Source organism: Copadichromis virginalis, linkage group LG7 (assembly GCF_057382275.1).
Source record: "Copadichromis virginalis isolate Kocher_CV1m ecotype Utaka linkage group LG7, C_Virginalis_male_GT1.1, whole genome shotgun sequence".
Lineage (NCBI taxonomy): Eukaryota > Metazoa > Chordata > Actinopteri > Cichliformes > Cichlidae > Copadichromis > Copadichromis virginalis.
The window spans coordinates 13,879,778-13,894,839 of record NC_140624.1 but is presented as its reverse complement, the minus strand read 5'-3'; the positions used below and the strand labels follow the sequence as shown (position 1 = coordinate 13,894,839).

Sequence of the window (15,062 nt, the reverse complement as noted above, 5' to 3'; positions counted from 1 at the left end):
GCTGTCATTTCTCCTATTTAAGCATTAAATTCTGTTCATAGATGTGCAACTGAAAACCTTTAATGCTTTATTATTTTATATAAATATAGAAGCGAAATGTAAAAAGCTTCCGTTACCCTGCAAAGATCTAAAAATCATGTTAGCTCAAAATAAATTCTTTTGGTTTAGCCACATTTCTACATTGTGTATGACAATAATTACTAGCATGGCTCCAGAATTACCATACTATAGGACTGAGCTTGGCATCCAGTAAAACACTTTAAATGGTCCTTGGCATCTCCCACTCGTACAAGTTGACACATAAAGATTTTCACACAGGAAACTTGTCATTTTTTATAGTTTATTGAAAAGCATTGCTTAGCCAGGCAAATGTGGGCAAAGATACCAAAAGTACTAACAAATTAAAAAAAAATTTTTCAGAGCAAAAATATACACACTGAGATAGTCCTATCATTATACTGAGGACAGTCACTGCTGGGCACTGGTTTTGCATCCGATTGATTTTGTGCAAAAAACAAACAAACAAAATCTGTGACAAAGAAAAACTGTTAACGTTTCTGAAAACTACAAATATGTGCACACACAGGAAAGTAAAATTGTAATATCACGTACATAAAGCATAAACTGGTTAAAAGAATGCAGGGCGTGGCTTGGAAATTTGGCTGTCAGTGTGGGACACACAACTGATGTCTGCTACAGAAAGTCACACTGAGTTTCAACAATGCCAGGCATCTCTCTAGTCTTCCCACTCCATAGGCAAAAGCCAAGGATGTGGATAACCCTGGCTTTGTGGTTTCCTGGAAACTGTAGCAGTGGAATGACCATTATATTGTGTCATTGGCACGTCTTTCTCCAATGCTGTGGAAGTCTTTCTTTGATTCATCATGGCTTTAGTCAGGGAATGATTTAACTCAGTAGCCTCGTCTGTTGGCCGTCCCTGGAGAATATACCTGATGGTAGGGAGAGCTAAGTCTGATCTGCACTCTAGGTAGCTTTTTAGGTTAAGCTCAGGGAAAACTGCATCTCTAAGAGCCTGAACCATCTGATTCTCAGCATGGGACTGTTTGAGCTGGTGGGAAACTCTCTGCTCCAGTGAGACGTAGCTCAGTGTGTTTTCTGCTAGCCTGAGTTTTCCCACATGGCGGTTGGCCTGGCTTTTCTTCCCAAGGGATGGATTCAGCGTTTGTTGTTTGGATTTGGCCAGTCTCTCATTCTGCTGGGTTTTGAGGTCTTTCTTCTTGCCAGCATGGTGTTTCTCTGAGCCACTTGGTAGGAGCTTGTACAGGTCTTCATCAGCCAGGTCTCCTAAGTCGCCAACCAGTAGCTGCTGTATGATTTGCTTTCTTGTTAACGGAGATGTAACTGTAAGAGTACCATGCAGTCTTCTGCCTGCATCAGACACAGAGCCAATGTTGTTAAACATCCCCGCAAGCTGGATGCTCATTTGGACGATGATGGATCTTCAAGCCCACCATGCAACAGCGCTGCTCATAGCGATACAGTGAAAGCTCAAGCTGCTGTCTGCTAGCTAGCGCTTCTGAGAAGCTCATAGCATGGGATTTCACACTGCCATGTCACAGCACGTCTCATTAGGAAAGCATAGCTCTGCGTGGAAAGCTTTGAGGAAACCATGCACATTCATACCACACAATATGGACCTAAATACCATACATTGCGGTACACCAGGCAACCACATAAAAGTCAGGCTTTAGGGACAAATTTAAGGGCTGCAGATGTTTTCAGCATGTCAGAGGAGTGGTTAAATCAACATGTCTTAAAAGATGGCGTACTTCCAGACAAGCTCATCAAGCTCAATCAAATTTAAAAATGATCAGCATCAAATCTAAGCCACAAGCAGGTTACACCATACAAGCCAAAGCCAGCATGACAGCTGTAATCTCTGCAGCAGAATAAAAGCCCTCAATTCATTCAAATGTGTCTTTCAGCCTTTTTTTAAAGCAGCACAGCAGCCATGTCGCTTATGTGACCTTTTCACCCATGCTCAGGTAATAAAGCAAGCCATGTTTGTAGACCATACTTACGTTCTTTGAAAGATGCCAAGACGAGCCGATTGTCAACAGGTTGCGTTTTCCTGTAGTTGTTACTCAGCGACATAGAGGCTGAGTCCTGGGCATTCGAGGAGTAGAGCGTTGCTGCTAGGGTCAGAAACTAAATAAAGCACAGCAAAACAAAAGCAAGTTTAGCACAAAGGCTTTTCCACACCAATAAAGTTTAAAAGACGCCACACACACACATCTTAAAAAATTTTTTGCAACTGCTTTCTTATTCTAATATTAAACCTGGTTAAAAGTCACTTCAGCTGCTGAAGCACCTGTTGGCGAGAAACTGTTATAGGATTCCTGAACACCGTCCACAGGACACTCGGATAGCACGGAGGAGTCGTCAGTGAGCCGTCGTAGCGATAATACTCATCCAAACGCGTAGGCAGCAAAGCTCTGATGTTGAAAGCAGGCACCTTCACTTTCTGATCTGACAGTCGGAATGACAAAACAGAAATCAGCTGTTGGGTGACATTAATGTAAAATCCATGACTGTCATATGAATGATTCACACCTCAAACTTAGATAAAGAATCACAAACACAGCTTATGTTTTGCATAGGCTTATGTTTACTCCACATTAGTACTTAGAAAAAACTAGTACTCAGGTCTTACCTCTGTATATAATACGATTTATGAACTTCAGAATGTGCTCAAAAGCTGGATTGAACATCCCAACCTTTATAGAAACACAAATAATGAAATAGTTAGGTCTACTTTACAGAAGAAAACAAAATTACAGAACATTATCCACAAGGTCTCACCTCAACCAGCACACCCAGCACAGCCAGGCCATCAGATTTGTCCACGGCGGTGGAAATATTGGGATACTTATCTGAATTGTAATGCACTACATGCAACTGTGAACAAAAAGAACAATATGTCAAGATCCTGTGGAGAAAAACACAAAACAAGAAGGTATTTTATGTAAATCACTCTCATTTTTATAACTCACGCCATCTGTGACATAGTACTAATAGCAGCGATTTGGTGGGGTCATGGAAAAAGTGACACATACACTGCCAGATTGTTATGTACACCACTGCATCACTGCAACAGCCCTGTGATAAACCTTAAAGTACCTTAAGACTACTACCCTGTGTTCAGACTATTACTTAGTTTCGGGCGAGCATGGAGGTTGGTATATCATGTCATTATAACGTCTCTGCTCTCCATGTTATCTCCTTTTTATTTAAATGACAACTGTTATTAGTGTACACTTATAATAGCTGTTCAATGCAGAGAGTAGATGTTAGTTGGATTGAACATAAGTGGAGGTATTCAGAAAGCATTGAATGCAATCTTCTGTGGAAGAAAATACCAAAAGAAAATATTTTACACCAGCTTTCAGAACGTTATTCTATATTCTGTACAACCCAAAGGCTTCTTAGCCCTTCTGACCAAATAGTTTTATTTACAGACTTTGCTCTGTCTTGAGAATTAAGGAAGACCTTTTCACCATTTCAGGAAAATGTTCAATTTCCCATCATGCCATGCCTCCAAAACAACATGTCATCAAGGAACTGTGGTTCTGGAGTCTGGAGAGACTTGAAAAGACGCATGTTTTCGAGATGTCCACACAGAAACTCAGGTCAAACCACAGCACCTTAAATGTGGCTGCACAGCAGCTGGAGCGTGGTCACATAAAATGAACACAGGTTGCAGTCGTTTCAGTCTGCCCACTGTAATCCAAATAATTCCAAATTATATACAACAGTATCCCATTTTCACCTACTTTACTTTAAACTTGACTTTCAAATCGTCTTCTTTACTTGAAGTGCCAAAGTAAATAAATGAAACTATTGTGTGAAACCTGTTTACAGGGCTTCACACGTTAAATAGCACAGACAGCCGCTCATTTAGCGAAGTGGTTTAAAACCACAGTATATAATAGCCTGGTACATACAATCCCCTAAAACCCTTTTGAGTAAGAGACTACATACCATCTAGCAATGAACATTCTGATACCGACCGATGTCTTTTTTCTGACTTTTAGAATATGCAACTAAATGCCAAATATGCTGATTTGATGATTGTAAACCAATGATTTATTTTGGTAAAAGAATCCTCTATGTTCTCTGTAATATTAGCAGTGAGGGTTTAGAGTTAAAGTTTTTATGCATATAATTTCAATTTACACTTGATTGCACATCGAAATAGGCAGCACGTAGAAGCAACACATTCGACAGATGGGTGTGAGCTACATATTTGCAGCAGTCTCAACAAACCACAACAGTGACATGCGAATGCTTTTCATATTTCATATTTAGCAACATCATCTTTGAAGGGTGTCAGTGGCTTCGATTCCCCTGCCAGTCAAATGTCACACGTTTCAGTCACAAAGTATTAATGCTTTGCTTGAAGCCAGAGTTGTCACTTCTAAGTACAGATAAGGGTAAAACTTATTTAAATAAGCAGACACAGATAATCATATCTTTAAATCCTGACAGAAGAAATATTGTGTGATGTTTAATAACCTCACTCCACTCTCTCATTTAAATATTATAACTTCTGTTTCAGTTCTGTTTACTTCAGTTTACTTTGTTAGTCCTCCTCATCCATATTAATTGAAGGTTGCTTTTCTCATTCAATTCAATTCAGTTCAATTCAATTTTATTTCTACAGCGCCAAATCACAACAACAGTCACCTCAAGGCGCTTTATATTCTAAGGTAGACTCTACAATAATCCCCACATTGACTATGGAAAGTCAGAGTCAGTGAGTCTCTGTGCTGGAATCATTCTAGGACTAAAGGTAGTCACCTACAAAGAAAAACATACTGTTTATTCATACATGCCAGAGGGATGAGGTGAGGTGAGGTGAGGTGAGGCGAGAAGCTACCTCTCAACTGAGAGTGTTGAGCTGGCAGGAAGACCAGTAGCAAAGAAAAGGCAGAAGTGAATCAGTAGCTAAAAGTTGGTAGAGTCAAGGAGAAAGTGAGATAGGCTACTGCTTGGTCATGACTGATGAGAAAGCTGCATCTTAGTCATATCACTTGCAGTTGATATTAAGATGGTACAGCTTATCGCCTAACACCATTCATCCTAACAGGAAATGAATGAGTTGATGAACCAACCAGAACGAATATCTGACATGTACATGTAGAAAGTTGCAAAGATATTGAAATACTTTAGGACAACTACCTTGAATTTGTACTTAAGTGTAGCACTGTAGTGCACTACCATCTCTGAAAAGTGCAGTTTGCATTGTTTACCTCTGCAGCATACTGCTTACTGTTCACCGTATGCTCAGAACCTGCAGGCCGACTGGGGGAGCCCCAGTGGAAATGGAGTTGAGCCGCAGTGTATCGGTTACGTAGGCTGGAGATGGACATCGTGGGGGACAATGAAAGCTGCACTGTGAATCAAAGCAAATGAAAGCACACATCAACATAAAGAGTCATGACTGCACCAGTAAACACTGGGGCATCACAAAACATGAGCTTTATCTAAACTGAGGAAGTCAGCATGCCAAATCCCCAACCCCCCACCCTTCCCTATCCCCACTGTCTTGTTCTGTCATAGTGGTGTAGCTGCTTTTAAGACCATTTATAGCCGGGTGACGCAAAGTGCATTTCGCATGATCGTCAGTGCATGACGAATGCTTGCACATGAAAACGCTTTGTCAGCCCATTTGGAATACACGTCACACTGATGATGCCACTCAGTTTGTGGTGTTGAGGCTCACCAGGTATGCACACATAAGCATTTCTGTGTTATTTGCATTCTGTGTGCAGAAAGCAGTTTTGTTATGCAGATATAACAGCAATGCATCCTTGCCAACATTCGGAAGGCATGACATGCATCCTCAGCTATACATGATTGTCACAAAAATTCCTAATGGAGCAGTTTGTACATGATGTTTGAGGGAACATGACAGAAGCGTATCTAACTAGTTTTGCAGCGTACAGTTTATTGCATAGTTTCACTTCACTTCGCTATGTTCTAAATAAATATTGCACATTAAATTTAAGCTGGTTTCCTTCATTAAGATGCGTCAGTCCAAGCAGAGGCGGATCAGATGAGTAGTCTTTGGTCATATTTTCCCAGGCAGTTAAGATAATAAGAGGTTGATTATAGAAAATTGTTGTGGCAAATGAAGAAAAAAGATCTGCCTATCATTTTCCTAAGTTTGGCCCAGAAAATAGGTCTCCACATTTATGTGTGGACATTTTAATGAATGCATAGACAAGCACATCACTTTGATTTGAAAAACTTTTAGATTTCAGGCCAAACAAAGCATGGCATACTTAAATATTTGCTTAGTTTGATACACACTGTCTTACTTGTGATGAGTGTAAGTACACATTACATCTTACATCGTATTGCACGTCTTACATATTCTTTGGATAACACTGTTGATGTATACTCACCAGAGTGTCCATTGTTTCCAAGAGTGAGCTGCTCATTTGGAGACAGGTTGTAGTTCTGAACCTCAATTGGACGTAAAGTGGGATCGAACCTTAGCAGATCTGACTTCAAGTCTATTGGTGACTGTAGCGCTCCACCACAATACGGATAATGCTGGGACCAGTGGTCCTGTCCTTGGGGTCCTGCAACAACATTAACATTATTACATTATGCAATTTTTGAATCTGAATTTACCTATCTGAATCTGAATACCTAGATTTCAATTTTAAAAGTGTGGATTCACCAGAAAACATTAGCATGGACATTTTTCAGAAACTAAACTGTTTAATGTTATCAGGCAAACATCTCACAGTGTGAGGCTAAACAGTGGGTGGCTCCAAAGAGGGCTAGAGTTTGTTTTAGTGTGTAATAAATGTTTTATCTTTGGTCCAAATGACTTATTATTATCTATAAACAAGATGGTGGGAGGAAGCCTACGACTCTGCTCATGCGCTTTTTTTGAAGCAGTGAGAAAAGAGAACCAGCCTGCTGCTTGCAGGCAGCGCCACGCAGTGAGAATGCCGTCTCTCTCCAAATGAGAGGTTTCTATAAAGTGCAAGACACCGAAAATGGCCACATTTACAATTGAGTCATACGGTTTACAAAGCGACCTCAGTTTTTTTTGTCAGGGGGTTAACTCTCAAAAATGTTTCCTCCAAGGCCACGAGGCACAGTGTGCTTTAAAATAATACAGAAATTGGGAAACAATTATTTTTTAAAAATGGACTGAGAAGAAAAACAGGAAGCTGTTGAATGTGCATTTTCATTGCGTGATGTTTTAAGTGTAAGCGTCTATGCACTGAGCTTTTCAAACAACAAGTCAGGCTAATAGTTTGCAATGAATGGACTTCATCAAATTTGAAATGTCACATTTGTGACAAAATGGAAGAAGCTGTGCGTATGCTCTCATCTTGGCAGCACAATTGCTGCTAATTCATTATCTGTTTAGCATTCATCAAAAGATTCACCATTCACCATATGCCAGCTGACCATGGTTAAATATAAAAGATTGCCCCCAACCTCCCTCTCAGACAAATGTGGATTGACTGTATAAGACATGCCAGAAGTCGTCAACCAAAGTAGCAAAATCACTGAATACTTGTTTGATGAAAAGCTCCAAGTTCAATCTAGGCAAACCGTCTCTAACTAAGAAGAAAATTGTTCTTATTTTACTTTTTCTTTTACTCACTATTCATAACATTTGTGTTTTACTTTGATGCTGGGTGCCCTTTAATATAGGATGTTTAGTGGCCCTTGGTGGTCCCTAGGCAGTACTTGGTAGAACATAGATGACTGTGGGTAATTTCTACGTAAAAGAAATCTTAAAATAGAAGATTTTAACAAACTTTTCTAAGCAATCCTCTAAACATCACACTGGTAGCAGAGCAGGGCGAGAGGAATACAACAGACATTGTTAATCTCATTTATTTTATTCTCGTGCAAAGACTCATTGTATGTCCTTTGCCAGAGGGTGGAGTGTTGAGGTGGAGATAATTTATATGACTCAGCTGTAGCACCACCACCAACAGAAAGTGCTACCAGTAGACAGACTGCTGACTACTATAATGTGGAATTTAGTATTTAATCTATGTTATTCTATGTTATCTATTTTTGTATATTTATATATTGTGCATATTTCAGGATGAAGCACCAAGAAGCACTGTCACAGTGCACCGTACTGACATATAAGGTCAGTCATTATCCTAATTAAGAACAGATACATTCTAATCAAACTATATTAATCATGACTACAAATTACTGACCAGAGAAGTGGGTATTTTCTTATTCAGCCCAAAGGAACCAGAGGTAAAGAATCCCTCCACCGTTTGGGTAACTTTTAAAGGTAATAGAGGACTTGATCAATGATTTTTTTCCCCAAAGATTGCTTAAGATTTTTCCAGAAAACAAAAACAAAAAAAATGTCAAGACAGATTATATACATTTCCATTGCTTCACCTGCAAAGATTTTGCTTTAGCATTCAGACATTTTTTTTGCTGTAAAATAACGACGAGAGGTTTTAGTAAGAGTAGTTTATGTAAGAGATAGACATGATTCAAGAAGTCCCTCTCCATGAAGCTTAAGGCACCAGACAAAGGCAGCCAGCCACTTATGAAATGTTATAATTGTAGAGTCCGACTTTGTTCATCACAGACAAAAGTGGTGACTGTGCATGGTGTTTACCACACTGTCATCGCTTTTGTCTTCCTGTTTGACACTGTGACTTAAAACACTGATGAAGAGCCAAAAAGAAAATGCTTTATGTCAGTTCTTACTGGATAGGCAAAGCCAAAAAAAACAAAACCCCCCATCAACAACAACTTTATTATATCATATAAACTTTTTATATTTTATTTACCATATATATATTACAAATTGTGTGTGAAATATTGTCACACTTACCATCATATGTCCATTTGGCACCTAAACAAGACAGAAAGAAAGCACTTGTAGAACAAGAGTTTACGGTACATACAAATGGTAAAATTTCAAAGCCAACTTTTGATGAATTAAAAACGATCACGAATCAAACTACACACAAAAGAAACACAAAAGAAAAAGTAAAAAAGAAAAACTTCTTGATCTCCGTCACTAAGCATGCAGCTGGATTGAGACACCTGCTTTAAAGCATCATTTTCTACCCACACACACAGAAAATCTTAGCAATGCATGGTAAGATTTCTATGTATTTATTTCTTTACTGTAGGAGCGCTTACCATGCACTGCGCTGAATAAAGTCAGCTGAAGGGAAACGATGACAGTGCGAGTCAGAAAGTGCATCTTGATCGCCTCAGACCTCCCTCGCAGTCTGCTGTCAACCCGGTGCGGAGCAAGAGCTTGAAGCACCGAAGCCCCAGCCTTCAAACCGGCCGGCTTTTTATACTCATGCCGTCAGCTTCTCTGTAGCTTGCGCTGACGTCAGAGCAACAACATAACCAGCCTCCACAGTCATTTGGTCACGGTCCGGATTGTGACAGAAACGACCGCATATAAGTACAGTCAGTCATTTAGGTTACCGAGTCCGATGTACCAGCAGACAAAACATACAGACCTACACACTCCAAACACACTCCTAACATCTGTATTTGCTAACAGTTTAAAAAAAAAAATACAACTACTAGACTGTAATCCCTAACAGTTGTTCTAGCTCATAACTAATAAGCTCATAACCAAAGATGGGCAGTAACGCGTTACATGTAACCCGTTACTGTAATCTGATTACTTTTTTCAGGTAACGAGTAAAGTAAGGGATTACTATTGCAAAAAGGGTAATTAGATTACCGTTACTTTCCCGTAGGAACGCTGCGTTACTGCGTTACTAAAACCGTGATTTTTTTTGCGAGAATGTCTCATGACAGTGACATAAGCCAGTGCAACGTTTGTGACAACAGCTGTGTGCAGATCAACAATGGATCATATATGGAGTGCAGAGAGAGTATGAGCGTGCAGCGTTTAAAGCGTGGAAGTACTGACCTTACTTTGAGTTTGATTCCGTAAAAAGTGACAAAAACATTAGTGTCCGCTGTGCGTGGGAAGAAAACTTCTTTTTACAGCGAAAAAACCCCTAAACTTCCAAACAAGCACCGACAACGTAATGGGAAACTCACAGAGAAACTCGCGGATTCTTCCACTGACTGCGGCACACCTGCACCAGGGTAAACCTCCGCCTACCCTACTCCTGCTTTACAGGTGAAAATAGAGCAACAGGACCGCTGAGTCTTTGACTTTATTTATTTTCTGCTGTGTTTTACTTGCATCGATTTGAAAGACTGAGTGTAAATACAAAAAAAAATATTTTATTTTATGTGCTGGAATGTGCAGAAAATAGGTTTAAATATTAAACAAATTTCTTCCAGTCAGAGAATGTTGCAGATAATTACATTTTTGCTTGATGCATAAAGTTAAAAGATTAAAACTAATAAAACAAGTTTTAAAAAGAGACTTTTCCATTTGATTACATTTTGTATGATGGATTATGCAGAAAAAGTAGAATTGGGCTGAAAGATCTATCGCTTTATCACCTATTCAGGTTGTAAATCGTGTTTTTAAAAAGTAACTAAGTAATTAATTACTTTTGAAAATAAGTAATCAGTAAAGTAACGGGATTACTTTTTGGGGGAAGTAATTGGTAATTAGTTACTGATTACTTTTTTCAAGTAACTTGACCAACACTGCTCATAACACTCAAATGTCGTTTTGTAGTTGAGCAAACTATAAAGTATTGAGCTCTGTTGGCTTTTATGCAGCTTTAATTGAATAGGGCTCAATATTTTTTAGCTAATTTTTTTGGAACGCTCAAAAAGTTTAAGAAGCATATATTAGTGACGTTCTGGTGGATGGAGTCTTGTCGCTCCTTCAGGAAAGCTGAGTCAGCCATCTTGAATTTACCTTGATGCGGGGAAGATTTGGCCAGCCCGTGTGGATTAAGAGTCCCCAACTTCAACCCACCACGACCACCACCTTATTTTTTTTCATCAACTGCCCTAAATTTGGTAAGTCTAACGCGTTTTTGTTTTGTTTAAATTTAATTTCGATAAACATTCTTTTTTTATTTTTTACTGGAAATATATTCGTCCTTCGTGCACTTCCTGTGTATACGGAAGAGGATTAGGGCCACTGGAAAAAAAAAAAAAGAATTCTGACTTTAATCTCAGAATTCTGACTTTATTCTCAGAATTCTGACTTTTTTCTCAGAATTCTGAGATTAAAGTCAGAATTCTTTTTTTTTTTTCCAGTGGCCCTAATCCTCTTCCGTATGTGTACCTGCGTGAAGATGTCTCCACGTTATTCAGGACTTGTGATGTAAGTGTACTGGCCTCAGCATCAACCATATGACATCACTCAGAACTCAAGGAGAACCAGGGTGTATATCAGGAAGGAGGTTCAACACAGTCCTCATCTGACTTGTTTTCTCCCATATATCAACTATTGTTGAATAAGATTGCAAGAAGATTGTTACGCATAAACCAGAAAACATGAAAATAGTTGAAAGTTTTTATCTGCAGATTTTTTTTGTATAATAATCTATCTCCCTTTTTAAAATTCAAGTGTTCTATTTTTTTGGAGGTGCCATGTTGTGGTCAGAGAAATGTTTGGTAAATAACAAAAACAAATATCTTGGCATATATTTATTATTGAAAACATTTATTTAAACATATGTTTTGAAACCAAACCCAAATTAAGATTATTGTAATGCATCATGATGTATCGCAATATCAAATTAAATCGTTGACATTATAATCCTAAAAGAAACGTGCGACTTATGAAGATTCACACCTCTAATCAATAGCATGATTTGTGTCCTTGTGGGGCTGAACTCATTCTTGTATTATTTTTGTTTTGCAGTCAGCAGATGGTCCAGAACTCACTGACACTCCTGTGGCTCTGCTGACAGTTGTCACGGATGACACTACTGATTCGGCTCTCTTCAGTCCCGAAAGCATCTGCATTGTCGTTGAGGATGAAATACTTGTGAATGGTCCCACAAATCTGGCTGACTCATTTCTCCTGCTCTTTGGGTACATCTATGCACTAGACCTACAATACCAAAAGAAACTTGAGCTTACATTCACATTTATCCAGAAGGTTGTGATGTGCCTTGAGGACAAAAAACCACTGAAAGGGCGTCTACTGATGCTGAAGAATGATTTGTTCAATGAGTGAATCACTCAGAATGGACTACTTGTTGAGCTGAGTATTGAGGAAGCTTTTTTGTTTTGTTTTTTTCACCGACCCATCCTTAAAATTCAGGGAAATTAAGGACGCATTTGAGGGCCGCATTTCGAGCAGCCTTTGAATTGGGAAAGCCTTCTCTTGTCGCTGTGACGTAATCGGCCTTAAAACCCCAAATCCGGTCATTGGCACTTCCTGGCTTGTGTAGTTACTAGGTAACAAAAGCTCAACACTGCCCCTAGTGTCCTGGAGCACTTCCGTTGTGTTTTGGAATTTGCAAGTGTTTTTGAGTTTGCAAGTGTTTTGGAGTTTGCAAGTGTTTTTTAGTTTGTACTTGTTTTGGATTTTGCAAGTGTTTTGGAGTTTGTACGTGTTTTGGACTTTGCATGTGTTTTTGACTTTGCATGTGTTTTTGAGTTTGCAAGTGTTTTGTATTTTGCAAGTGTTTTGGAGTTTGTACGTGTTTTGGAGTTTGCAAGTGTTTTGGAGTTTGCATGTGTTTTGGAGTTTGCATGTGTTTTGGAGTTTGCAAGTGTTTTGGAGTTTGTACATGTTTTGGAGTTTGCATGTGTTTTGGAGTTTGCAAGTGTTTTGGAGTTTGTACATGTTTTGGAGTTTGCAAGTGTTTTTTAGTTTGTACGTGTTTTGGATTTTGCAAGTGTTTTGGAGTTTGTACGTGTTTTGGACTTTGCATGTGTTTTTGAGTTTGCAAGTGTTTTGGATTTTGCAAGTGTTTTGGAGTTTGTACATGTTTTGGATTTTGCAAGTGTTTTTTAGTTTGTACGTGTTTTGGAGTTTGCATGTGTTTTTTAGTTTGCAAGTGTTTTGGATTTTGCAAGTGTTTTGGAGTTTGTACGTGTTTTGGAGTTTGCAAGTGTTTTTTAGTTTGCAAGTGTTTTGGATTTTGCAAGTGTTTTGGAGTGTGTACGTGTTTTGGATTTTGCAAGTGTTTTGGAGTTTGTACGTGTTTTGGACTTTGCATGTGTTTTTTAGTTTGTACGTGTTTTGGATTTTGCAAGTGTTTTGGAGTTTGTACGTGTTTTGGAGTTTGCAAGTGTTTTTTAGTTTGCAAGTGTTTTGGATTTTGCAAGTGTTTTGGAGTGTGTACGTGTTTTGGAGTTTGCATGTGGTTTTTAGTTTGCAAGTGTTTTGGATTTTGCAAGTGTTTTGGAGTTTGTACGTGTTTTGGAGTTTGCATGTGTTTTTTGGATTTTGCAAGTGTTTTGGATCTTGCAAGTGTTTTGGAGTTTGTACGTGTTTTGGACTTTGCATGTGTTTTTTAGTTTGCAAATGTTTTGGATTTTGCAAGTGTTTTGGAGTTTGTACGTGCTTTGTCTCTAGGGGCCCCCGTATCTTTTTCCATATTATTCAAAACTGTTTTTTAAGTGTTATGTAATTAATGATAGTAGTTACGAAAATATTTTTTTAAGTTAATCATTTAAAATATTAAGTAGCTGATTTTCTTCATTATCATCATAATTTTAGCTTTTTCTTGTTTTTATTATTGTACTAGCTTTTAAGAATTGAATGAATTCAACATTTTTAAGCAATTAACTTTTTTTATTGTTTGTACAGTTTGTACAATTTATATTTTACTTTAGGCAATTCAACACCTTATAGTTAAACAGTGAAAATAAACCAGAAATCCACTTAGAAAACATTTGTACTAAGTGTTCAGTAAATGTTAACTTTCAGTGTTCAAACTTTCATGCAGTAAACACATTTAAGATTAATTTTACACATACAGGACTCAAAATGGTTAACAATTTTTGAAACAGAGTCAACATGTTTAACATAATGCTGGTTCATTCATCAGCACATCTCTTTGAGGATTAAATGCAGGATAAGTTTTAAGGACAGGGTAGTACAACAACTGTCAAGACACATTTCTTGAATATAATATCAAAAATAACTAGATAGAAAAAAATTAGTGTCTTCTATTTTTTATCAACACTATCATTTTTTCCCAGTGGACTTCCAAATACAAAGTAACACAATCTGAATAAAATTTCTTAGTGCTCAAAACAAGTGACATCTTTAGAACATACTGTTCTTGAGACTTGTTACTTTTGCACTGGCTCTCAGTCCATCAAGATCAAGCAACAGCTTCTGAAAGACTTCGAAAGCATATTTCAGTTCCTTGCAATAGCTCAGATTGAGAGCATATATTATGCCCATGAGTAACGCACAGCAACTTGGGATATCCGGGCCCTCCAGGATTTTTGTTCCTTCTACCACAATGGTTGCAGTCTTGTGGTCAGATCCAGGGGTATACCGGTCACCGATGATGGCAATTTTCATCACCTGCCTTTCTAGGTTGGCCTCAAATTCTTCTGTGTCCTTGTAAAGCACATTTAAAAAATAGGTTAGTTGATTATAGGTTAGACTTTTATCCTTGCTGAATCGTAATAATTCAGAAGATCAGTGCACACAAACAAACACACACACACACACACACTGACCCAAATAGGATGTATCAATAAGCATGAGACAAAATTATGGTATCATAAGACAAATCAATAAAAACACAGCCCGCTTTTTGTTTTGATTTTTTTTAACCACACAACATGAACAACATTTTCTATGACCAGTTTGACCTGCTCTACCTAAATCGATTTCTAACATGGGATTTACTTGCTTAATGTGAGGTTCACTTGTGTAGGCCTAAAGACAGCATTCTAGTTTGTTTTTAAGAAAACTAAACAACAGTATGCCAGGTTTGGTCATCAATTTAGAATGTAAAACTAAGGAAAACAATAAACTGAAATCGAACATATACATAATTATTAGCTTTGACATATTGGATTAGCTGAAATGATTAAGTGAAACGCTACAATCATTAGTTGAATTGTTCAAGGAGCCTTTTGCCATGCCCAGCACCGAAGCTGAATGAGTCACTTGTGAAAACCTGGACCAGTTAAAT

At 38.2% G+C, this 15,062-nt stretch overlaps 1 protein-coding gene across 1 annotated transcript; it reads right to left on the bottom strand.

The window, feature by feature from the left end:
• Window positions 1-323: 323 nt before the first annotated feature.
• Window positions 324-9,334, bottom strand: ca12 (carbonic anhydrase 12). The gene is made up of 9 exons (XM_085461884.1): window positions 9,184-9,334; window positions 8,870-8,890; window positions 6,432-6,611; window positions 5,274-5,416; window positions 2,824-2,919; window positions 2,675-2,738; window positions 2,333-2,490; window positions 2,043-2,169; window positions 324-1,389 (listed from the first exon to the last, which is right to left on the bottom strand). Exons 1-9 carry the CDS (start codon window positions 9,245-9,247, stop codon window positions 737-739), a joined length of 1,506 nt encoding a protein of 501 aa, XP_085318010.1. The 5' UTR covers window positions 9,248-9,334; the 3' UTR covers window positions 324-736.
• Window positions 9,335-15,062: the final 5,728 nt, after the last annotated feature.